General features: G+C 44.2%; 1 protein-coding gene across 2 annotated transcripts in view; it reads right to left on the bottom strand.

Annotated features, from left to right (window-relative positions):
• nkrf (NFKB repressing factor) overlaps window positions 1–26,379 on the bottom strand; it is a 62,214-nt gene that overhangs the window by 23,939 nt on the left and 11,896 nt on the right. Inside the window, exon 1 of one of the 2 annotated variants that reach the window (XM_033030231.1) lies at window positions 13,077–13,573. The exons of the other annotated variant lie outside the window; for it this stretch is intronic. Within the exon in view, the coding sequence (XP_032886122.1) occupies window positions 13,077–13,291 (215 nt within the window). The 5' untranslated portion in view covers window positions 13,292–13,573. Of the gene's footprint in view, window positions 1–13,076; window positions 13,574–26,379 lie in introns of those variants that run through there. 2 annotated transcript variants of the gene reach the window in all.

Here is a 26,379-nt window from a genome sequence, read left to right as displayed (position 1 = left end):
CATTAAGCTGGAAAGGGTTTAGAAAAGATTTGCGAGGCAGTTACCAGGACTGGAGGGTTTGAGTTATAAGGAGAGTTTAGACAGGCTGGAATTTTTCCCCCCTAAGATATCGGAAGTTGAGGGAGACCAGAGGGGTTTATAAAATCACGAGGAGCATAGACCAGTTGAATGTCCAGTCTTTTTCCCAGGGTAAGGGTGTCTAACAGTAGGTGGCATAGATTTAACGCAAGAATTAAAAGGGATTTTGAGAGGCAACTTCTTCACAGTGGGTGATAGCTATATGGAACAAACTACCTACCATGGTAAGAATATGAAACAAGCTGCCAAAGGAAGCTGTGAAGGTGAGTATAATTACATGTTAAAAAGCATTTAGACAGGTACATGGATAGTAAAGTTTTAAAGGGTTGTCGGCTCAACAAAGGTAAATGGGACTAGGTGAGGCAAACATCTTGGTTGGCATGCACGTGCTAACCAATTGATTATTTTTAAACTTTAGTCACAGAGATAATTACTGCTGCCAATTTTTGACCATCAAAGTCTCACAAACTGAAAACTAACAAGAGGCTAGATAACATATTTCAAGTTCAGCAGGAAAAGCTGAAAAGCCATGGAACTCGGTTCGACAAGGATTTCTGGTCTTAGATTAATACATATTCCAGAGGAAAGGTCCAACAATATTTGGTACATGTATGTATTGATCTAGATAGTTAAAGTCCATTGTGTCCAAGAACAACATTCTTTAATAGTTTTTCATTATTAGTGAGTTCATTAGCAAAATAAATTGAACATTTTAGTTTAAAATATACAAATGGATCTGCACTCGTGTTTGAGTTACAAGAGACTCCAATCCCAAGGTGTTTCTATTTTGCAGGCAAAAGTTACATATTGCGTCAAACAGATTTTGTGACTTTTAATTTCTAAATGTACAGAACAAGATTTGATTATTGTATTTGTCTGTGATTTTAAAACAAAAGATTAAGACAAATTCACATCCCTCTGATAGATCTTTATGCTATATAAAATGTACATTAAATATCACTCAACTGACAAGAGATCCCCACTAACTGAACTCAGTCTGAACACTGAGGCAATGAACTCTGACTTCTATTCCAGCATTGCAAAGTGCTTCTACTTCAGTATTGCAAAGTGCCTAGTCGTTGGTCTGCACTAGAAATTCATAATTTGAAGAACAGTACATGAATTAAAGCAGATCCTCTCTCTCTAGGCTCCAATAATGTTCCATATCTAAAAATAATCAGAAAATGTAAAAAGCCTCTTGAATGTGACTTTAAGAAAGTTTGAAAATCAAAATGCGTGGATTAACCATTCATGTCCGAGCTTCATATCAATCTTCATGATTCATACTTAGGACTTGTTTTTTTCCCGTTTTAACTTAATAACTGTTCAGTTATTCACTATTCAGTCTTTATAATACAGGTGCACAACCTTTCATCCGAAAGCCTTGGGACCAGACACTTTTCGTAATTCAGAATTTGTCGGTCTTCAGAATGGAAATTGTTTAGCGTAGATTTTAATGGCTGGCTCAGTGGTAGAGTGCTCGGTTCATATCCGCAAGGTCGCGAGTTTGCGCCTTGATCCCGGCAGTAAACTCGGTCGCGAGTTTGAGTCTTCAATGTAGTTTTTTCTTGCAGAATAAATGTTTGTATGAAATGCAGTGTAGGAGAGGTGTACTGACTGTGTGGGCAGAACTTTGGAAGTGATTGCCCACCAGTCTAAAAAGCCGCTGTGTCTCCCTGTCCCTGGGATAGCAGGGGGCGATCAAACAGCACAATATCCCCCTCCCCCTCCAACTCCAGAAGAATCCGCTCACCAATGGGCCGCTACGGCGACAAGTGGCAGTATGCCCACAGCCCGAGCTGCGCCCCCTCATCCGCCACCCCAAGAACAAGACGTACCTTGCACACCATCAGCTTTTGCCCCTACGTGTTCCTCTGGAGTTGGAGCGGGGCTGGGCTGGAGTTGCTGCTGGCTGTGGGTCTCTGGGATCTCCGTGCTAGCAGTGGGCCTGGGGGTCAGTGTCCCGTTGGTCCTGACGTCTCCGGCCACCCCCCTGGACTGGAGCTGAGACTCGGAACTGTACCGCCCTTGACCCCTCCCTATGCAACTGCAAACAACCCCACTCTCCTGCAAGGGCGGTACAGTTCCCGGAGGATGGCAGGTGGCCGGAGACGTCAGGACCAACAGGAACCCGCTCCCCGATGGGCCCCTACGACGCCCCGAGCTGCGCCCCGTCATCCGCAACCCAGGTTCCTCTGTAGTTGGAGCGGGGCTGGGCTGGGCTGCTGTTGGCTGTGGGTCTCTGGGATCTCCGTGCTTGCAGTGGGCCTGGGGGTCGGTGTCCCGATGAGGGGGCGCAGCTCGGGGAACGGCTTCTGGTGGTCCTGACGTCTCCGGCCAGTTTGCAGTTTTCCTCTGGAGTTGGAACGGGGCTGGGCTGGGCTGCTGCTGGCTGTGGGTCTCTGGGATCTCCGTGCTTGCAGTGGGCCTGGGGGTCGGTGTCCCGTTGGTCCTGACGTCTCCGGTGACTGGCACGGTCCTGCTGCAATCGCCGACGTGAAGACAGCACAAAGCCCCCGCGCCGGTGCAATGAGCGGGGAGCTGGAGAGGGGAGGGAAGGGGTCACACACATGGCCGGGAAGCAGAGGGGTGTAGGTGGGGTGAAACTGAAGGGAGCGACAATCTGCTGCTGCGCGCTGAGTTAAAAAGTTCCCACGCAAGACTCACGAAACACTGTGTATCGTGAGTCTACCGTGGGAACTTTTTAACTCAGCGGGCAGGCAGCAGCATATTGTCAATTATTAACCCTCCCGCGCAATATACCCTCACCTTCTCTTTTATGAATGGGGATTTAGTTCCCCTTTCTTCGAGGACCGACCGGAGGTTCCGCTGTCACCTCTGCGGGCCGCCCTAGGTGAACGTTTTCAAGGACCTTTCTTCAAGGACCGAAAAAATGGCCGCTATTTGGAGGTTTTCGTTATTTGGATCTTCGGATAAAAGGTTGTGCACCTGTACCTAGAAAATTATTACCAATACATTTTATAAATTCATTCATGTAATTTATTTTATGAAACTATCCAATGAACACATCGCTTTTGTGTACGTCTTGTAGAACTACTCACCACTGATATGTTACCTTACATGGAAAATAGTGAAAACAATGCTATTCATGATTGTGCATGTACTTTCATTCTAGGTTTGGTTGCAATTTGCCACACACTAAAAGATGATGTACTTGGGCTGAAGATTTTTTGTATAATTGAAAATATCTTATTTTGCAACGATAAATACCCCCATAACACCAAGAAACAAAAATATATGAATAATTCAAGTTCCATTCATAATTAAGCATAAAGCCTGTTCAATTCTCCTCATAGATCAATATTTTACTCGGGCAGCAGATCCACATCTGGATAAACAGAAGGATGTCACCTTCCAATTGCATTAAATATTACTTTCAGTCAATAACTATACAAAATTAAATACTTAACATCTAAAGTGTGTTATCAATCTTACTAAAGGGTTTTCTGGACCAAGACTAACATCAGTGAAAATCAGTCCTTCAAAATATCCCTGGGCTCACCTGTGTGAATGTGTCACATTCAATAGGTTTTAGAAACATAGAAAATAGGTGCAGGAGTAGGCCACTTGGCCCTTCAAGCCAGCACCGCCACTCATTGTGATAATCCACAATCAGCAACCCGTGCCTGCCTTCTCCCCATATCCCTTGATTCCACTAACCCCTAGAGCTCTATCTAACTCTCTTTTAAATTCATCCAGCAAATTGGCCTCTATTGCCTTCTGTGGCAGATAATTCCACAAATTCACAACTCTTTGGGTGAAAATGTTTTTTCTCATCTCAGTTTTAAATGCCCCCCCCCCCCCCTTTATTCTTAGGCTGTGGCCCCAGGTTCTGAACTCCCCCATCATTGGGAACATTTTTCCTGCATCCAGCTTGTCCAGTCCATTTATAATTTTAGGCAATAATCTTTCAGCAATGAGGTCAGAATTGACATCGTACAGATAGTAAATGCACTGAACCTATTTAGAAGGAGAGGGGCTTCCAATAAATCTAGATCACAATTTGATTGCAGATGGAATTGGATGGTTTTCTCTGGAACGCCAGAGGTTGCAGGGAGTCCTGTTTTTTACTTAGGGTGACACAGTGACACAACGGTTGAGCTGCTAGGAACCCGGGCTTGATCCTGACTACGGGCACTGTCTGTATGGAGTTTATACATTCTCCTTGTGACCGCATGGGTTTTCTCCGGGTGTTCCAAACTCCAGACATACAGGTTTGTAGGTTAATTGGCTTTGTTAAAATTGTAAGTTTTCCATAGTGAGTATGGTAGTGTTAGTGTATGGGGTGATCGCTGGTCGGCACGGACTCGGTGGGCCAAAGAGCCTGTTTACGTGCTGTATCTCTAAAGGAAACTAAAGTATAAAAATTATGAGAGGCGTAGATAGGATAGACAGTCAGAACCTTTTTCCCAGGATGGAAAAATAATACTGGAGGGCGTGGCTTTAAGGTGAGAGGGACAAAGTTTAAATGAGATGCAGGGGGCAAAAACCTATATACAGGGGGTGTGGATGCCCGGAAGGCACTGCCAGGGTTGGTGGTAGAGGCAAATACCACGGTGACATTTGAGATATTGATGGTCTTGGCAGCATGTTCAAAAATGAAAACAATAATTGTTTTGAAGGAACGGCACTCGTATTTCGCTTGTGCAGCTTGTACCCCAGCTGTATGAACATTGACTTCTCTAACTTCAAGTAACCATTGGTTTCTCCAACCAGTCTGATTATCCCCGAGTAAATTTTATCTGTTTGCTTTATGTCAACTTCTCCTAGCTAACAATGATCTATTCTACATTTTCCTTGAGCTTCATCTTTTTGATGTCCCGTTTTCACATTACCCTTCCTTATCTATATAGGAGCAGGGAGGTTCTACTGCAGTTGTACAGGGTCTTGGTGAGACCACACCTGGAGTATTGCGTACAGTTTTGGTCTCCAAATCTGAGGAAGGACATTATTGCCATAGAGGGAGTGCAGAGAAGGTTCACCAGACTGATTCCTGGGATGTCAGGACTTTCATATGAAGAAAGACTGGATAGACTCGGCTTGTACTCGCTAGAATTTAGGAGATTGAGGGGGGATCTTATAGAAACTTACAAAATTCTTAAGGGGTTGGCAGGCTAGATGCAGGAAGATTGTTCCCGATGTTGGGGAAGTCCAGGACAAGTGGGTCACAGCTTAAGGATAGAGGGGAAATCCTTTAAGACCGAGATGAGAAAAACATTTTTCACACAGAGAGTGGTGAATCTCTGGAACTCTCTGCCACAGAAGGTAGTTGAGGACAATTCATTGGCCATATTTAAGAGGGAGTTAGATGTGGCCCTTGTGGCTAAAGGGATCAGTGGGTATGGAGAGAAGGCAGGTACGGGATACTGAGTTGGATGATCAGCCATGATCATATTGAATGGCGGTGCAGGCTCGAAGGGCCGAATGGCCTACTCCTGCACCTATTTTCTATGTATCTATGTATCTCTGTGTCTCCTACTCCCCTGGCTCTCAGTCCGAAGGGTCTCGACCCAAAACGTCACCCATTCCTTCGGTCCAGAGATGCTGCATGTCCCGCTGAATTACTCTAGCATTTTGTGTCTATCTTTGGTATAAACCAGCATCTGCAGTACCTTCTTTCACAATTGTTTTGAGGAATAGCATTAGGACCTGGCAGTTCACCCTGATGTTGCTCATCTGAAGCTGGTGAATAAAATAACTTGTGGCACAAGGTTGCCCGACCTTTTGAAAGCTGAAGCTATGCTTTCTTAACTAATGGGGAAGAGGGTCTTATTGAAGAACATTGTCAATGCTAATGATTTGTCTGGTTGTCTGAATTTCCTTGAGGAATTTTTGGGTCATGTTACCTTCTGTGATCATAAAAAGTTAAAAGGTTCTAGAAAAATAATCAAAGGTGGACTATCTCCTTGAACCTCTGGCATCCAACAAACTCGTGAGACAGGGCTCCCAGATTTTAAAACAGAGCCTAAAGGAATTGTGAGACGTCCGAATCAAGCCAGTACCTGACACGAAGGCATCCTTCCAGCATTAAGTGTCAACAAGGATGGAACAATGCTGCAATATCTTGAACCAGCTGTGGCAACTAGGAACGTCTATGGACTATCTTTGGTTGCTCTTAGGACTAGTTTTTTTTGGCACTAAAATCATGGTTATTAAATTATTGATATTTTTTATTTATTATATATTATCTGTGTGTATTCAGTTTGCAGGTCATTTATGCTGCTGCACACAAGAATTTTATTGTTCCTAAGTCGGTGTATATGATAATTAAACATCCTTGATTTGACTCTTGGATGCGTAAGGTCAAAGATTGTGCTGGAATCTGATGTGAAATCTCTCCCTTGAAACATCAGCTGCTGTAAGGAGAGCTACTTGGCATGATATTCACTCAATAGCCAGTATATTGCTGACCTTACAATAAAATATGCCAATAAAACACATGGCACATGACGCTTTGACAGCAAATTTTACTAAATATTTCAAAATTTTTAGGTGATATGTGAATTTTGTGAGAAATATCTGTTACCCGACGTGCCTATATTTCTATTTGGACAATAATCAAGTCAAGCATTGACACTCCGAGTACAGAAATTCTAGCAAACTGACTTATCAACTATGAATTAACCGAAATATTTAGTTTTAATTTGATAAGTTCTGCTGTACTGTACTAATCAGACAATACCCAACCTGTGTTTGTTGGATTGGTAAGTAGTCATATGTCAATAGAAACAACCTCTACATTTATTTGTGGCTTGTAAGGAAATCTCAAAGACAGAAAGAATGTGTGAGCCAAACATTCCAGTACAAAAAAAAGCTTTAAAATAATTCCTCTTCTGCTTATGGAGCACATTCATTGCATGCAATCATAAAGTACTATTACTAATCAAAATTCAATACACATGGTTTCTAATCTATAAATGCAGTGATACTACCACAGTACTTTCAAAGAGGTATCTCAGCAATCCCCATGCTCCATAGCCACCTATATGACTCATTTCCACAATATTCTGAATTTATAAAATGCTTTTTTAAAACTATCCCAATGCACCTCACTGGAACACCATCATACTAAATTGATATATCAAGACACAGGACTTGCTGAAGCTTTCTCCGAGGGGAAAAACAGAATCAAGAGGTGGAAAGAGGATTGGGGAAAAAGCTTAAAGCCAAAAAGCCAAAGACATCACTGCCAAAGTGGAACAATCAAATCAAGACGCTAAAATAGGAGCTACAATGGGAGTATTTCAGGTATTTTACAAAAGAATCGAAGAAGAAAACAGAGATTGGGAAAGGCAAAGAACAAAGAATGACTCGGAAAGAAAAAGGTAAAGGCATTGCTCATTTCAAAGCCAGATGAATGGAGACTGGGGTGAGTTAGAACAGTCAAGAGTTCGATATGACCACTATATAGCGAAAGAGGTCAGTCACAACTCTACGGGAATTGTGCTGAAAGGTAAGGGAAGCATAGCGAAGGGTTTTAGAAACAGGGGTGTTAAATGGGCTGCATGATAAAGGGAAACATCATTACAGTGATGCAGATAAGTGGTTCTACGCTAATTTCGGCAAATATCAATATATCAACACAGTTTGAATCAAAACCAATAATGCTGGAAACACTCGAAAAGTCAGACGGCATCAGCAAAAAGAGAAAGAGTTAAAGCCTCAATCAAAGGCCATTTGTCTGATCCAGAGTCTGGGTTCTCTTTCTGATTGTTGTGAGAGAGATGGAGGACGACGTTTGTTGTGACCCAACTTGGTCAGCATGGATAAGTTGAGCCGAAGGGCCTGTTTCCTTGCAGTAAAGCTCTATGATTCTAAACTAAGGGTCAAAACAGCTCTGATCTTCCCATTATCTGGTTGAAGTAAATTACTTCCCCTCCCCCCTCCCAATGGTGGATATTTGACAAGACAAGTGGTGCCAAGATAGAATTTGATGTGCTGTATTTTTGAATAATATAGATAAGAAAATGGAAGAGACATCAGGGGTAACTATGCATGAAGAGAAGCCATTGCAAGTGATCCTCTGGTAACAACAGCATGGACAAGGATGATGTGGTGAACCCTATCAAAGCCTGCAGACAGATTAAGACAGGGATAAATTATCTTTGTCACAATCACTCTAATTAAAATGCAACTTGCCAGGGAAGAAAGGCATGAATCGCATGAATCAACACTTGTAGTATCTTGGAACAGTCAAGGAAGTTGGAACTGGCACAGTTTAAGGGTGCCAGTGGAAAATGTTTTGTCAAGGAGACACGTTATTATAGCAGATTTGAAGGAGATTAAGATTCAGCCTTTAAGGAATGAAAGTCTTTATTAATTGTAGCTAGCAGAGGAGTCAGAAAGGAAAGTTGGATGATCAGTAGTTCAGTGGGAATTACAATGGGAGCAATTGGGCAATGAAGGCTTTGGGGGGGTGCAATGGGCATTGGAGGGGAATGGGAGAGGGGGAGGGGGTAAAGTACAAAGATTATAACTCAAGATTACTCTCAGAAATTCAGTCCAGTGGGCTAACAAATAAAAAGGTAGCTGATCCAAAGCCTCAATCTTTGGGATGTCAGTCCATGAGCTCCTTGGGAAGAAAACCAGAGTTGGGATTTAAGAAGAAAGCTTCCAGTAGAAAAAGCCAGTATTTATGTTTAATATTCCAAGAGCACGTTGTAGTGGCCATTTGGCATGTTTTGCATGCCATTGAGGCATGTGCCTTTAAATTTTAGACTGCCCATTATATTGTGGGTGGGGTTTATGACGTGTTTTTGGGCGTGTTTGGAGCTTAGATGCTTGCGCAGAAATTTAGTTTTTTAGATTAGTTTGGAGAGCCATGGGGAAGGTTAACCCTTCTACCATGTAAGAACATGTAAGATCATGCGAGATCATGCGGGGTCCATGGGAGATCTTAAGGAGATCATGCCAGATCTTTCCAGTGTTACGGAGACACGAGGAGTTTTCTAATGTCTAAAGCAATAAGCTGGAGTTCGAAGAAGATTGTAGTAACGAGTCGGAAGAAACTTGGATGTATTTCACTGTTTTCTAGCAACAATAAAGCATTTATTCATCTAAAGACTGTGTTTTGAAGTCATATCTGAGAAGAAGCTCTGAAGGTCTCTGTGAGTATGCTTGCGTGCGTTTAGAAGACACCCCCTTCCACCATTCTCATCCAAATAGCGGCTAGGGTGCTAATTACCTGAAAGATATGATAATCTGCCGCTACATTAAGTAGAAGGATACCTCCAGCGGGGGTTAAATACCAGTCCCAGAGAAAAGAGATTGGCTAAAAATCCTCGGAGAGGTTTTAGCCAGAAGAAAGTGGTTCCAAGAGGAACTAGATCTCGGCCAGAAGAGCCTTGAGGTCTATCTACAGCATCGAGACATATCTGAAGGCGTATCACTGGATTTGTGAGTACAAATTGATTATTACTCTTTGAACTAAAATCACGGCTTTAATTAAAAGACTTCTGTAACAGAACTCAGAAAGTGTTTTCTCCAGCTTGTCTGGGGAAAGCAGACCGACATTGGATTGTTTTGAATTGCTCCTGATAAGTGCATTCTATTGAATTAGAGCTACATTTTCCACCTGGTTTTGCACCAAGAATGCTGTCTTGGGAAGAGATGTTCTCTACATTATCAGTATGTTTTAGTTTTGGAAGAAATTGTTGACAAAAACAAAACCACAACTACTAGCAGAGACTTGTTCGATTAATTTAAAGACTTGGCAATCTGCCAAGACCTCTTTAAAATCATGAATTTAGAGGATGATGGTAGAGCTATGCCAGATGAACCACGTGGTGGTGAAGAAGGACCCAGACAACTTGAAGGAACAGATATTTCACATGCTGCCTATTTGTGGGAAACCGAGAAAGAGAGAAATGAATTATGGTTGCAGGTGACCAGATTAATTGATATACTGAAGAAACTAATGGAATCAGAACAGAACGAGATCAAGGTGAAATCTAAAATGAGCCAACTATGGAACTTCTACCAGGAGGTTGGCAAGAAACAGAATGTACTGCTGTGTTCAGTGCTGTCTTGGGAAGAACGCAGAAGACATACCCAGTGGGATGAAGACACAAAGAAGATATTTAATGGTTTCAAGAAAAAGGCAGAGAAGTGGTTATCTGAAATTATGTCACAAGTGACGAGCTTAGTAGCTGGAAGTGCGAAGCAACAAGGTGCCAGAATGGAAGATGAATTTAGACGACGAGATAATATCTCCAATATATCTTCACGAGGATCAAGACATAGATCTGGTTGCTCAGCCAGTTCGTTTTCGAGGGCTTCTGCTCAATTGGGAGCAGAAGCTGATTTAGCTGCGCTCTCAATAGAAGCGGATGCCATGAAGAAAAAACATGAGATCGAGCGACAGATGACGCGACAGCAAGAAGAGATGAGGCGACGTCAAGAAGAGATGACACAGGAGATGGCGCGACAGCAGGAACAACTGGAATTAGACACAAAGATGGCGGTGGCCAAAGCCAGGAAGGACATACTAGATGGAGAGGGGTCAAAATGCAGCTCTAGATCGTTGAGGACGACGAGCTCTGGACCAAGAAGAAAAACTGCTCAAAATGAATTGGCAGTTGGATCAATTCCACAATCGAGGTCCACCGGATTTCTAGGCTTTGAAAACCCATTGGAACAGAGGAAGATGGGTAAAACAGCATCTCAGCAAATGAGTGCTAGATCGAAACCAATTATTATTGGAGCGTCTGTGGATGCTCGAGCCAAAGCAATAGGACCACGCTTTTCCGAGGCCTGATGCACAGGCCAGTTTGAATTAAAAAGACCTGTTTATGAACAGGTGGAGCCAAGACAGAGTTTTCAGGATTGATTATTGGCACTGTTGAATAGGCAATCTGAATTCTACGAGATTATAGCTCGACAAAATACCTCTCTCATTCTACCACCAGTAGAAATTCCGACATATGGTGGAGATCCTTTGGTGTATGAAACTTTCCTAAGGGCACTAGAGGAGGTGCTAGAGACGAAAGTTAAGGATGAAAAAGAACGCTTACGATTTCTGGTGAAGTATACAAGTGGAAGTGTGAAGGTACTTGTAGAAAGTTGTCAGAAGGAGCCAGGCAACCAGGAAAGGCGAGAAGATTACTTGAAGAGCGTTTTGGTGATGAACAGAGGATTGCGAATGCATACACTGAAAAGGCCCATGCTTGGAAAGAAATCAAGCCAGAAGATGTGGAAAAATTGAGTGATTATGTAATATTTCTGAGACGATGTTGCAGCTCGATTAAAAATCTCGGCTACATGGAGGAAATGAATCATGCAAGTAATATGAGAATGATCTTGAGCAAGTTGCCCAGAAGACTGAGAGAAAAGTGGAGAGACGAAATACGAGATGAAAGGAACCAAGTAGCCAGGCTACCAGACCTGGTGGAATTCTTGGACAAAGAAGTACGGTACATGTCAGACTCATACCACGGAACTATTGAAGATCGCAGACCACTTGCAACTTATAAAGGTTCTACCTTTTCCAAAACTGAAGAAAGATCTCAACCGAAGAGAAGTAGTTTTGCTATCATGACCGTATCTGTGGAAAAGACAGATGAAATAAAAAGAAAGGTGTCTACTAGCAAGCAAATAGTATTTTGTTTGTTATGTGATGAAGTTGGTTACACCATAAGATGGTGTCAAAGATTCAAGATGAAAGAATATGAAGACAAGATGGATTTCTTGAAAGCCAAGGGAATCTGTTTTGGATGTTTGAAAAAGGGACATATGGTGAGAGTCCTATAATTTGTTATGAATGCAATCAATATCATCCTGAAGCACTTCACATTGAAGAAGAAGAGCTGTCAGAGCTGGAAGAAGAAAAAGAACCGGAACAAACAGAAGAGGGCGAGAAGCCAACTACTAGAAATGTTATCACCTCGCCTCAAGTATCTGCTCATATTGGGGCCGGGGTTGAAGTCCGTAATTTTTCTATCTTACCAGTGCAAGTAAGGAACAGCAAGACGAATGTAGTGTTGCAAACATATGCTTTTCTGGATTATGGAAGTTCGACTACCTTTTGCACAGAAAGGCTGACGAGAAGGCTGAATATCACAGGAGAAGAGACCAAGATTCGATTACGTACCATGAATAAAGATAAAGAGAGCATGAGTCATTGCATTACGAGTATGGAGATATCCACTTTGGATGAAGATAATTTCATACTGAAGTGTTTACGCATGGAACTATGCCTGTTGGTCGTCAACATATACCAAGACATGAAGAATTAAAACAATGGCCTTACCTGAAGGATGTCAAGATATCTGAAATAGATTCTAATGTTGATCTACTGATCGGAATGAATGTTTTGAAGGCTTTGGAACCTATACAGATTGTTAGGAGCCAAGGTGAAGGACCGTATGCTAGTCATATCTGAGAAGAAGCTCTGAAGGTCTCTGTGAGTGAGCTTGCGTGCGTTTAGAAGACACCCCCTTCCACCATTCTCATCCAAATAGCGGCTAGGGTGCTAATTACCTGAAAGATATGATAATCTGCCGCTACACACGTGGAAGGAAACTCCTGGCTCACCATCGTGGCAGCACTAACATCTCAATCGTGGAAAAAGATTAACGCATGACAAACCTTTCATGGACAATTTCTGTCAACAGGCACCTGCAAATCTCATCCTATTAGTTTAATACAGGCACTCTGTTGGCACTCCATCTTCTGGGAAAGTTATACTCCATCGATCAATAACATAAAGAGGAGACGGCTATTGTTAAAATCTACCTCTATAGAAAACTAAATTGTGGAAGATTTAGTGGGGTGGGGGTGGAGAGTATTACAGCCCCTGCCATTACAGACAGGAGGGAACCGCTACTGTCAGTTGTTCACCATCCCGCAGGAGCTGATCCACTGCTCGGGGCCTGCAGCCTGGGAGAGCCCGAGGCCTGCCGCCGCGAGTGAGTGAGGAGGGGGCCGGCTGGGTTGTGTAACAGAGGCCGAGGCCCGGGGCCTAGTCGCCGCTCACTCACCTACAGCCCAGGAAGACGTGGTTGGTCCAGACCATGGAGAGGGCGAGTAGCTGCTCCATCCTGCCGCCCGGGTAGTCGTGCATGTGGCCGCTGATGAACTGGCGGCGGACGTGCCAGTGGCCGTCGCTCTCGGAGTGCCCGCGATAGTGCTCTACCGCCTCGGCCTCGGCCAGCTGCCTGTTGGGCCTGGCTAGCGAGTCCACGCCGGCCGCCATCTTAGAGGCCCGGCCCGGAGCCCCACCGGGGGTTGGCGGCGTGAAGGGGACGGGGACGCGGGCCCGGTGCAGGCAATCCCCCGGCTTCTCCCTGGCCGCGAGTGAACGAACGCCGATGCCGATGCAGCGCACGCTGCCGGCGACAGCAAACTCAAGGCCCGCAACGCAACGCCGCGCCTCCTCCTCCTCCTCCTCCTCCACCCCTGCCTTCCGCTCCGACTGCCGGCCACCAGCCTACAGCGCCCCCCACCTTGGCTGACCGCAGGCGCCGCTCAGCTCAGCACATCCCAGCCCAGCACCACAATGTATCCGTTCTGCTGTCACAAACGCTACATCCCACGCCGCCCTGACACCAGCACTGCCCGGGCACAATTCAACGCCGATATATATATATTATTATTTTTAAGGAGAGGAGGAGAGAGAAAGCATCTGCCACCCCCTCCTCCTCCCCCGCGTAAAAATAAATGTACTCACAGAGATGAAGGCATAAGGAGCTGCAGGTCTTGAGCAAAACACAAAGTGATGTTGTAACGCAGCGGGTCAGGCAGCTTCTCTTGAGGACATGGATAAAGATAGGTGACCTACCTTTCTTCAGAAACAATCACAGTCTGAACCAGAGCCCCGACCAAAACTCGCCTGTCTGTCCACGCTCTCCAGTGATGCTGCCTGGCTCGCCGAGTTACTCCAGCATTTTGTGTTTTACTCAAAAATATCGGTGAACTGGCAGCATCCGTGGAGGGAAATTAACAGGAGGCATTTCGGGACCGGACCTGTCTTCACACTCAGAGACGTGTCGGAGACACAAAGAACTGCAGATGCTGGACCTTGAGCAAAACACGAAGTGCTGGAGTAACTCAACGGGCCAGGCAGCATTTGTGGAGGGAATGGACATACGACGTTTCGGGTCGGGACCCTTCTTCAGACCCGCAGAGGTGTGTTCACTGATTTCAGGCGAGTTCCGAGAAGAACTTCGGTCCAACTTGTTCAAGCCGACCAAGATGCCATGCATGTAGGTGTCAACATTTACCCCCCTCCCCTAACCCCACTCCCCTCCTCCCCTCCCCCTTACAACCCCACTCCTACCCTCCTCCCTACTGCCTTACCTCTCCCCCAACCCACATCACCCACCCCCTGACCACCATCACCCCTATCCTCACTACCCCACCCCATCCTCCCCCAAAACCCCTACCACCCCAACCCCTCCAACTCTCCTTACCTCCCCTCACCCCCAACTCCCCTCAACCCCATCCTCCCCTCACTCTCTCCACAACCCCTCTCCCACCTCCCCTCCACCCCTCACCTCCCCCTCAACCCCCCACCACTCAACCCCCCATCCCCTCCCCTCCTCCATCCGTTCTCCACCCCCTCCCCACTTCCATCCCCCTCGTCCCATCTCCCTTCCCCAACCCACCCCTCACACCTCCCCCCACCACCCCATGCCCTCACCCCCTCCCTCCATCCCCTCCCCCTCTCAACCCCCCATCGCTACCCCTCCCCACCCCCATTCCCTCACCCCCTCCCCTTCTCTCAACCCCCCATCCCCTCACTTCCTCTCCTCCATCCTCTCCCCAGTCCCCCTCCCCTTACCACCCTCACTACCCCACCCCATCCTCCCCCCAAATCCCCCTACCACCCAACCCCTCCTACTCTCCTTACCCCCCCTCACCCCCAACTCCCCTCAACCCCCTCCTCCCCTCCCTCTCTCCACAACCCCTCTCCCACCCACCTCCCCTCCACCCCTCCCCCTCCCCTCCTCTCAACCCCCATCCCCTCAACCCCCCCATCCCCTCCCCACCTCCACTCCCCACTTCCATCCCCTCCCCATCTCCCTCGCCCCACCTCCCTCGCCCCACCTCCCCTCCCCTCCCCTCCCCTCCCCCCCCCCCGACCCCCTTCCCATCCATGACACATTCACCCCCCATCCATGACACAGTCACATTTCACCGCTCATTTTACCTTCCACGTACCACGGTTGGGATTGCGCCTCTTTGTGTTCCTCCTCCCGTTTGAAGGGGTGGGCTCCAGTCCCGCGTTATTCTACACGCCACACCACCAGAAGCAGATGACCCGATCTCTGCCGCGCTGCCGTGTGTGAGTGAGGTTCTACACTTTAAAGGTTGTTTAATTGACGTTAGAGACCTACAGAAAGGACGCAGGTATATTCCTGGAACCTTTGCATGACCCGAAAGACCTTTGCAGTCAATTACAATTCCTTTTGAAGTGTTCTAATATCGGACTTTTCTGAACAAGTTTGATGTGTGGAATTGTTACAGAAATTTAGAAAATATACAAATGCAAATTCCCGATTGTTTTGTCATCAATTGTGATGTTGCTGTTTTCAACTGTCAGAGGAGTAAGCTCCTACAAGGAGCAATGGGAAGATAGTTCTTTTAGCAAATGGTACTTGATTAGTTGTCAAATACCACAACACCAATGCAACAACCTCTCCCCTCAACGTCAGCAAGATGAAGGACTTCAGGAATCATGGTGGAGTACATGCCCCAAACAGTATCACTGGTGCCGAAGGGGAAATGGTTGAGAGCTTCCAGTTCCTTGGTGGTAATATTACCAATGATCGATCATGGACCAATGCTCAGGAGATCGAGAAAATTGGTATGTCTTCAATTACTCTTACAATTTTCTACAGATGCACCACAAAAAAAGCATCATGTGTAGGAAGGAACGGCAGATGCTGAATTAAACCGAAGATAGATACAAAAAGCTGAAATAACTCAGCTGGACAGGCAGCGTGACAACAAAATGCTGCCTGTTCCTATAAAAAAACATACAGTCGGCTTGCATCACAGCTTGGTTTGGGAACAGCTGTACCCAAGACTGCAAGAAACTGCAGAAAGTTGTGGATGTAGCCCAGTCGATCACACCCCTGCTTATTCCTCCTCCCTGCTCCTGTCAGGCAGAAGATGCAGAAGCTTGAATGTGTGCACCATTAGACTCAGGAACAGTTTCTTCCCATCGGGCTTCTGAATGGTCCTTCCATAAGCCAGGGTACAGTCTGATCCTCCTCAACCTAATTGACGACAACGCTACAATTCTGACTACTATATTCTGCACCTTCCCCTATTGTACTTGAGTTTGGCTTGATTGTATTTCTGTATAGTATCTGATTTGATTGGATAGCGTGCAAAACAAAGCTTTTCTAACACCTTGTGCGGAACACAAGACAATAGTAAACCTAAGCCTAAACATGAGCAATAATTCTTGACCAAGCCAGCTTAGGCAGCACAATGGCATAGCTGATATTAGCTACTAATTCACAACTACCACCAAACTAGATTCAGTCCTCACCTCCTGTGCTGTCTGAGCAGTGTATGCAAGTTCTCTCTGTGACTGCATGGATTTCAACCAGGTTCTTCAATTTCCTCCTTTATCTTTAAAACATGGGGTTTGGTAGGCGATTTGACCATTGTTAATTGTCCCAACTATGTAGGTGAGTGGAGTGGAATGGTATGTGGCAAGAATAAAACTGGAATTGGTGTAAATGGGTCTTAGATGCTTGGCTTGGAATGCAGTGTGACTCTACAACTCTAACTCTCAAACTCTTCATTGAAGTAGAAACATAGAAACATAGAAATTAGGTGCAGGAGTAGGCCATTCGGCCCTTCGAGCCTGCACCGCCATTCAATATGATCATGGCTGATCATCCAACTCAGTATCCCGTACCTGCCTTCTCTCCATACCCTCTGATCCCCTTAGCCACAAGGGCCACATCTAACTCCCTCTTAAATATAGCCAATGAACTGGCCTCGACTACCCTCTGTGGCAGGGAGTTCCAGAGATTCACCACTCTCTGTGTGAAAAAAGTTCTTCTCATCTCGGTTTTAAAGGATTTCCCCCTTATCCTTAAGCTGTGACCCCTTGTCCTGGACTTCCCCAACATCGGGAGCAATGTTCCTGCATCTAGCCTGTCCAACCCCTTAAGAATTTTGTAAGTTTCTATAAGATCCCCTCTCAATCTCCTAAATTCTAGAGAGTATAAACCAAGTCTATCCAGTCTTTCTTCATAAGACAGTCCTGACATCCCAGGAATCAGTCTGGTGAACCTTCTCTGCACTCCCTCTATGGCAATAATGTCCTTCCTCAGATTTGGAGACCAAAACTGTACGCAATACTCCAGGTGTGGTCTCACCAAGACCCTGTACAACTGCAGTAGAACCTCCCTGCTCCTATACTCAAATCCTTTTGCTATGAAAGCTAACATACCATTCGCTTTCTTCACTGCCTGCTGCACCTGCATGCCCACTTTCAATGACTGGTGTACCATGACACCCAGGTCTCGCTGCATCTCCCCTTTTCCTAGTCGGCCACCATTTAGATAATAGTCTGCTTTCCTGTTTTTGCCACCAAAATGGATAACCTCACATTTATCCACATTATACTGCATCTGCCAAACATTTGCCCACTCACCCAGCCTATCCAAGTCACCTTGCAGTCTCCTAGCATCCTCCTCACAGCTAACACTGCCCCCCAGCTTAGTGTCATCCGCAAACTTGGAGATATTGCCTTCAATTCCCTCATCCAGATCATTAATATATATTGTAAATAGCTGGGGTCCCAGCACTGAGCCTTGCGGTACCCCACTAGTCACTGCCTGCCATTGTGAAAAGGACCCGTTTACTCCTACCCTTTGCTTCCTGTTTGCCAGCCAGTTCTCTATCCACATCAATACTGAACCCCCAATGCCGTGTGCTTTAAGTTTGTAAACTAATCTCTTATGTGGGACCTTGTCGAAAGCCTTCTGGAAGTCCAGATACACCACATCCACTGGTTCTCCCCTATCCACGCTACTAGTTACATCCTCGAAGAATTCTATAAGATTCGTCAGACATGATTTACCTTTTGTAAATCCATGCTGACTTTGTCCAATGATTTCACCACTTTCCAAATGTGCTGCTATCCCATCTTTAATAACTGACTCTAGCAGTTTCCCCACTACCGATGTTAGACTAACTGGTCTGTAATTCCCCGTTTTCTCTCTCCCTCCCTTCTTAAAAAGTGGGGTTACGTTTGCTACCCGCCAATCCTCAGGAACTACTCCAGAATCTAAAGAGTTTTGAAAGATTATTACTAATGCATCCACTATTTCTGGAGCTACTTCCTTAAGTACTCTGGGATGCAGCCTATCTGGCCCTGGGGATTTATCGGCCTTTAATCCATTTAATTTACCCAACACCACTTCCCGGCTAACCTGGATTTCACTCAATTCCTCCAACTCCTTCTATTCCGGCAGATTATTTATGTCTTCCTTAGTGAAGACGGAACCAAAGTAGTTATTCAATTGGTCCGCCATATCCTTGTTCCCCATGATCAACTCACCTGTTTCTGACTGCAAGGGACCTACATTTGTTTTAACTAATCTCTTTCTTTTCACATATCTATAAAAACTTTTGCAGTCAGTTTTTATGTTCCCTGCCAGTTTTCTTTCATAATCTATTTTTCCTTTCCTAATTAAGCCCTTTGTCCTCCTCTGCTGGTCTCTGAATTTCTCCCAGTCCTCCGGTATGCTGCTTTTTCTGGCTAATATGTACGCATCATCCTTCGCTTTGATACTATCCCTGATTTCCCTTGTTATCCACGGATGCACTACCTTCCCTGATTTATTCTTTTGCCAAACTGGGATGAACAATTTTTGTAGTTCATCCATGCAGTCTTTAAATGTCTTCCATTGCATATCCACCGTCAACCCTTTTAGAATTAATTGCCAGTCAATCTTGGCCAATTCACGTCTCATACCCTCAAAGTTACCTTTCTTTAAGTTCAGAACCATTGTTTCTGAATTAACAATGTCACTCTCCATCCTAATGAAGAACTCAACCATATTATGGTCACTCTTGCCCAAGGGGGCACGTACAACAAGACTGCTAACTAACCCTTCCTCATTACTCAATACCCAGTCTAAAATAGCCTGCTCTCTCGTTGGTTCCTCTACATGTTGATTTAGATAACTATCCCGCATACATTCCAAAAAATCCTCTTCCTCAGCACCCCTGCCAATTTGATTCACCCAATCTATATGTAGATTGAAGTCACCCATTATAACGGTTTTGCCTTTGTCGCACGCATTTCTAATTTCCTGTTTGATACCATCTCCAACTTTACTACTACTGTTAGGTGGCCTGTACACAACACCCACCAGCGTTTTCTGCCCCTTAGTGTTTCGCAGCTCTACCCATACCGATTCCACATCCTCCAAACTAATGTCCTTCCTTTCCATTGCGTTAATCTCCTCTCTAATCAGCAACGCTACCCCACCTCCTTTTCCTTTCTCTCTATCCCTCCTGAATATTGAATATCCCTGGATGTTCAGCTCCCAGCCTTGGTCACCCTGGAGCCATGTCTCCGTGATCCCAACTATATCATAGTCATTAATAGCTATCTGCACATTCAACTCAACCACCTTATTACGAATGCTCCTTGCATTGAGACACAAAGCTTTCAGGCTTGTTTTTACAACACTCTTACCCCTTATACAATTTTGTTGAAAAGTGGCCCTTTTTGATTTTTGCCCTGGATGTTCCGGCCTGCCACTTTTACTTTTCACCTTGCTACCTATTGCTTCTACCCTCATTTTACACCCCTCTGTCTCTACGCTCACACATTTAAGAAACCCTTTCCCTTTAACTCCATCCTCCACTAGCCCATTCGATACCCCACCCCCCTTATTCAGTTTAAAACCACCCGTGTAGCAGTGGCAAACCTGCCTGCCAGAATGCTGGTCCCACACCTGTTAATAAATAGTAGTGTATAAATAAGTAGTGTCAATAAATCATTTATGGCTGCTTAAGTCAGCAGATTTGGCAGAACAGTGGTGGAGTTGCTGCCTTACAGTGCCAGAGAGCGGGGTTCGATCCTGATTGCGGGTGTTTTCTCTACAGAGTTTGTACGTTCTCCCTGTGATCGCATGAGTTTTCTCCGGGTGCTCTGGTTTCCTCCCACATTCCAAAGATGCAGAGGTTTGTAGGTTAATTGGCTTTGGTAACCTTGTAAAATTGTTCCTATTGTGTAGGATAGTGTTAGTATGCGGGGATCGCTGGTTGGCGGCGACTCAGTTGGCCTGTTTCCACGCTGTATCTCTAAACTAAACTAAATGTGGCCTCAGTAAAACATCCCACCAAAGAACACAGATCCAACAGAAGAACACCCCAGCAAAAAGAAAGTACTCCTCAATTTGCAATTGATATGCTCAAGAGCTTTTTGTGGATTCTCTCCTCTTTGATTTGGATAGGGGGAATAAAGCTTCCAAATTTGCTAATAGCCCAAAAGTAGTCAATTAGCTGAACAGGGTTCAGGAGGATTATAACTTAAAGCAGAGTCATAGAGTCATGCAGCATTTGGAGACAAGATCTTCAGCCCAAGAGATGGCATATGACAATTGGCAAAACGTGTGGAGATTACAATTCAGAGTCGAATAATATATTTTGATATAAACAAGAAGAAATAAGTAAATTCTACTCTTTGGAAAGATATTATAGAGTGAAAATAGCAGAGATATTAACCATTCGGATAAAGAATATGGAGTTAATGCAGGCAAGCGGGAATAGCATAGGGCATGATGGATGGCAAAGATGTAAGAGTCTAAAGAGCCTGTTTCTATGCTATATGACTATAATTGAATGGGTAAAGTAATTAATAACCCATGGAATATTTTAATTTTATAAATACTGGTATTAATCACAAATAAGGAATATAATTTTGCAGAATGTTGATTTTGGGATGGCAGCATGATATGGATTTATGAAACGATGCATAGGAACTTTAGTAACAAGGACGTCGTTATTCCTCAAGGATTTTTGCTACTGAAAGAGAGAAGGCTATGAGGAGAATTCATGAACATTTTTAATCGGGGGTTTGGATGGAGTAAATACTTTTTCCAAATTATGGAAGATAGTAAGTGATATGAAAGAATGATGTCCAAATGAATAAATAATTTAGATAGATTTCTTGAATATGCTCCATCATTCAATAAGATCATAATTGATCTGACTGCAACTCTGTACTCCCTCATTGTAGCAACCTTTCACCCCCTTTCTTATCAAGAATCTGTGAATCTGCCTTAAAAATATTTGTGCAAATACTTCCCCAGACATTGGTCGAAGTAAGATCCAACAACTTGCTTTACCATCAGCGGAAACATTCATTTCATCTCTGTCCTTATTTTTTAAACAGTGACCATAGTTCTAGTTTCTCCAAGAAAAATGCCATTGTTCTTTGGCTCATATCCAGATTTGAACCAAATCTCATTCATGATGTACTTCTGTGTTCAGATTGAAAAACAGCATCAATTCCAGAAATGCCAGATTTTTAAATTGTTATCTTTGTTTACAGATGACTTCTTCGCCAAACCTCTTACCTATTTCCTCTCCAAGATCTCTGGTCTTCTCCAATTCCAGCTCTAACCATATCTCCAATTTTCTATGCTCCACCACCAGTGGTGGTTCCTTTGCTTACCAAGGTGCTATGCTGTGAAATTCTTTCCCTGAACTGTTGCATTTTTTCTTTCCTTTATCTTTTAAAATACTTCTTAAACACCATCTATTTGACCAAATGTGGTGAGACCACACTCGGAGTACTGTGTGAAGTTCTGGTCACCCAGCTATAGGAAGGATGCCATTAAGTTGCACAGGGTTGCTGAAGCAATTGCTGAAGCTGAAGGTTGCTGAAGCAAGCAGGGTTGTTGGGCTTATGGGCGGGAGGTATAGGGAGAGCTTGGATAGTCTGGGAATTTGATTCTTTCGAGCATAGGTGGCTGAAGGGTGGCCTATTGAGATGTACAGGATCACAAGGGGCATGGATGAAGTGAACGCATACAGTCTTTTTCTAAGGAGTCTAAAACTGGAGGACATAGGCTTAAGGTGAGAGAGGAGAGATTTAATAGAGACCTCAAGGGAAACCTTTTCACTAATAGGGTAGTTCCATAGCTGGAATGAGCTGCCAGAAGAAGGTATAGTATTGGATACAATTATGACTTTAAAAAAAATTGAGATAATTTTTGTGTTACCTCTTATGAGCAGAGTTAGGCCATTTGGCCCATCGTGTCTACTCCACCATTTAATCAGGCTGGTCTATCTTCCCCTCTCAACACCATTCTCCTACCTTGTCCCCTTTAACCTTTGACCTTTGTTTAGTAAGGGTAAGTTTACCCTTACTAAACAAAAACCTGTCAAAATCTCCACTTTAAAATTTTTCCCTTGAATTGGCCTCCATGGCCCTATGTGGCAATGAATTCCACAGATTCGCCATTAATGTCACTCAAATATTATCACTTTGAAAAAATATTTGGGCAAATCCATGATTTTATGTTTGTTTTGAAAGGTTACTAGATGGATCAAATCATAGAAACATGGAAAATAGGTGCAGGAGTAGGCCATTCAGCCCTTCGAGCCTGCACCGCCATTCAATATGATCATGGCTGATCATCCAACCCAGTATCCTGTACCTGCCTTCTCTCCATACCCTCTGATCCCGTTAGCCACAAGGGCCACATCTAACTCCCTCTTAAATATAGCCAATGAACTGGCCTCAACTACCTTCTGTGGCAGAGAATTCCACAGATTCACCACTCTCTGTGTGAAAAATGTTTTCCTCATCTCGGTCCTAAAAGATTTCCCCTTTATCCTTAAACTGTGACCCCTTGTTCTGGACTTCCCCAACATCGGGAACAATCTTCCTGCATCTAGCCTGTCCAACTCCTTAAGAATTTTGTAAGTTTCTATAAGATCCCCCCTCAATCTTCTAAATTCTAGTGAGTACAAGCCGAGTCTATCCAGTCTTTCTTCATATGAAAGTCCTGACATCCCAGGAATCAGTCTGGTGAACCGAAATTGAGGCAAATGGGACTAGCCCCGTATGCCAATTTGGTCAGCATGGACAAGCAGGGCTGAAGGGCCTGTACACTACTATAGCTCAATGACCAAGCATTTGGTCATCTTCCCCAATATCACAATATGTCTAATAAAAGGCTGCAAAACACTTTGAGACATTTAACCACGTGAAAGCTGCAATCAAGGTACAACATAAGGTCATAAGTACGAGGAGTAGCATTAGGCCATTCGGCCCATCAAGTCTACTTTGCCATTCAATCATGGCTGATCTTAAGACAGTAAAGAAAGAGCAAGTTTAACAGTTTGTTAATGGAGGATTATTAATAAATTGCAGTTTTTGGTCTCAGGAAGCTTCAGTTCCAATTGCAATTTTAAAATTTATTTGATGTATCTCGTTTTCTTATATATGCACATGTTTTTGAAGCAGTGCAATAGACAGGATTAGAGCAGCACTATGAGATTACATCGCTCCAGCAGAGAATGTCAAAGGAATTTACCGGGGGTAGCGAGGAGAACAGGTGTTGGAATGGCAGAGAGAAGCTTTAGCGGAAATTAGTCATGATTTTCTTTAATGTATATCGAGAACACCAGTGTGACATTATTTTCTCTGTAATATTTTTTAATGATTTAAACCCAGGGTAACAAAAAATGACAACAATACATAACAGCAATGATGTAGCATAAAGACGGAATCACAGTAAAACAAAATATCAAAACTAAAACCAGTGGAGTCCTTGAGTGAAAGTTAACAATTAAAAACAGTGGGACTATAGAAATAGAATTGCCTGTAGTTTGGATCAGTGCCTAAGTGGTTCCCTTATCTTGGACAACACAAAAATTATGTTAATTATTTTCTTTGTTTCCGTTGAGAGTTTGCTACAATGACTGTAGTGAGATTTAGTTTTATCCTACAGGCAGTGGCGGACTGGCCAGGGTGTCAGCTTGCCCGATGGCAAGTGGCCCCCTATATCAAGTAGGCCCCCTATATCAAGTAGGCCCCTGATCAAGTGGGCCCTCTTTGTCTCCTGGCAACCAATATTTTTAGACCCAGTCCGCCACTGCCTACAGGTTCAACACGCTGTAACTAGTATTCACTCTCGTATTGGTTGAAGTATGAATGTTGCCCAGAATACATCTCTTGACCTTCTAAGATAGACACAAGGAAGTTATCACAGTCAAGGCCTCGGTGAAAACAATTAACAGTATTTACATAAATGTGGGGAGAAAATGCTGTAAAATAATCTCATTTAATTTACCCCTATAAAGAGAGGATCCAAAATCATTTCTTGCCCCACTTTCATCTGGTTTTATTTTGAATTGTTGAACATACTCCAGCACTTTGTGCCTTTTTTTGGAAACCAGCATCTGCAGTTCCTTGTGTCTATCTACACCACCGTTTCCTGCTGATGTCTCGGGATATTTTTCATGGTGATAAGATGGAAGTTGACAATTTTGTGGCGGGGTTTTCCCTGTAGTTGGCACATGGGCATTCTGACTTGAATTGTCTCAGAATTTGAGCAGAAAACCTAGAAATACTTTGAGAAATGCTCTAGATTTTAAAAGATCTCAATGTTTTCATTCCCCTCCTGTCGACAAATACTGCTATTTTTTATGAAGAATGGGAAATGTATGTTATCGGATTGTGTGGAAATTCCTGTCCATTCTTTGCTCAGCCTGTTAGAAATCTATATAATTAAAAGTCTCATCTTGACCACTTCCTGTCTGCGCTGTATATTGATTTTAGAAAAAACGCTACCATATATCGCTATGGTTTTTGACCATCTTACTCACAGTCCTCCTCCGCTGAGCTAGCTCTGAGGATTTTTCCCATAGATGAAAAAAAAAGTTATGAGTGTTTAAAAAAACCTTGAGATCCTCAGGAAGTTTCAGTTCCAATTGCAATTGGGGGGGGGGGGGACAGGACTATAAAATCCCGGATGCCTGGACGTGACTCAGTCACTCTGCAAGATCGCGAGGGAGAGGCCACGACTCTCATTCTAAGCTGTGAATCAACTGAGCTGTGAGTCTGCAATGTACTTGCAATAAATGATTTGTTAGCCCCTAATGACAATGCCATGAGTTGTTTGGCCTGCTGCCCTGCCTGTGCTTGAAACTGCAATGCTTTATTAGGTCCGACTGTGTTTGGAAGGAATAAATGCTTTATTAGGTCTGACTGTGTTTGGTTCAAAAGTCCCACTCATTTTCGTGACTTCCACTTAGTGGACAGGTAGCGCTGATTGCGTGATTTCTGGTGAGTGCAGAGGTCGCGCTGATTGCGTAATTTCCGGTAAGTGCAGAGGTCACGCTGATTGCGGAAGTGCCGCTGACTGCGGAAGCCCCAAAGTGGGAGGCCGCACTCAGCCGTGTGAGTATTCAAGAAAGTTTACTGCAATATATATGGTGTGTGAGTCAGTGAGTGTTTGTGTGTCTGTGTGAGTGTGTGTCTGTGTGTGTGTGCAGGGCCGGCGTTAAGCCGATTTGACCGATTGCTCCCAATTGGGCCCCGCGCCTAAGCGGGGCCCCGCACTAATGTTCAGTATTTCGTACGGAAATACAAATTCTCTTTGTTAAATAAAGATTTTTTTAAATTCGCCATCCGGATTTTTTTTAAACGAACATGTATAACAACCGCTGCACGGCCATCATACACAAACGATTTGTTAACTAGTGCTGTTAGCACTTCTTAACGGTAAGTACTTAACACCTTGTTATGCAATGTCATGAATCTGCATCTATCCGCATTCCTCAGTAAATGTTATAGTGTTTTGAACAAGTATTAATGACGCCGTGTTCCTTTGAATAAAATTCACGCGGCGTCATTAATACTTGTTTAAAACACAATTACATTTACTGAGGAATGTAGATCGATGACACGTTGAGAATTTCATTTAACTCACCATCATGGGTGAGGGCCCCGGACCGCGAGAAGGGGCTTCTTCCTGGAGTGCAGGTTTGTCATTCACCTACCGACCCACGTTGTGTCCAAAGATCTTATAGCGGATCTTTGGTTGTGTCTCTCTGTCTTTTGCTCACTCCCTCCCTCCCTCTTTCTCTTGCGCTCTCTCTCCCGCTCCCCATATTGTCTCTCTCTAGCTCTCCCACTCCCTCTCTATCACCCTGTCCCCTCAGCATTCCCGGAATCATTGACGTTTTGCAGTAGACAAAAATGCTGGAGAAACCCAGCGGGTGAGGCAGCCGCCTGGCCTGCTGAGTTCCTCCAGCACTCTGTGTTTTTTGTTTGGCTCTGAA

Source organism: Amblyraja radiata, chromosome 12, assembly GCF_010909765.2.
Source record: "Amblyraja radiata isolate CabotCenter1 chromosome 12, sAmbRad1.1.pri, whole genome shotgun sequence".
Classification (NCBI taxonomy): domain Eukaryota; kingdom Metazoa; phylum Chordata; class Chondrichthyes; order Rajiformes; family Rajidae; genus Amblyraja; species Amblyraja radiata.
This window is presented reverse-complemented; position numbering and strand designations above follow the sequence as displayed.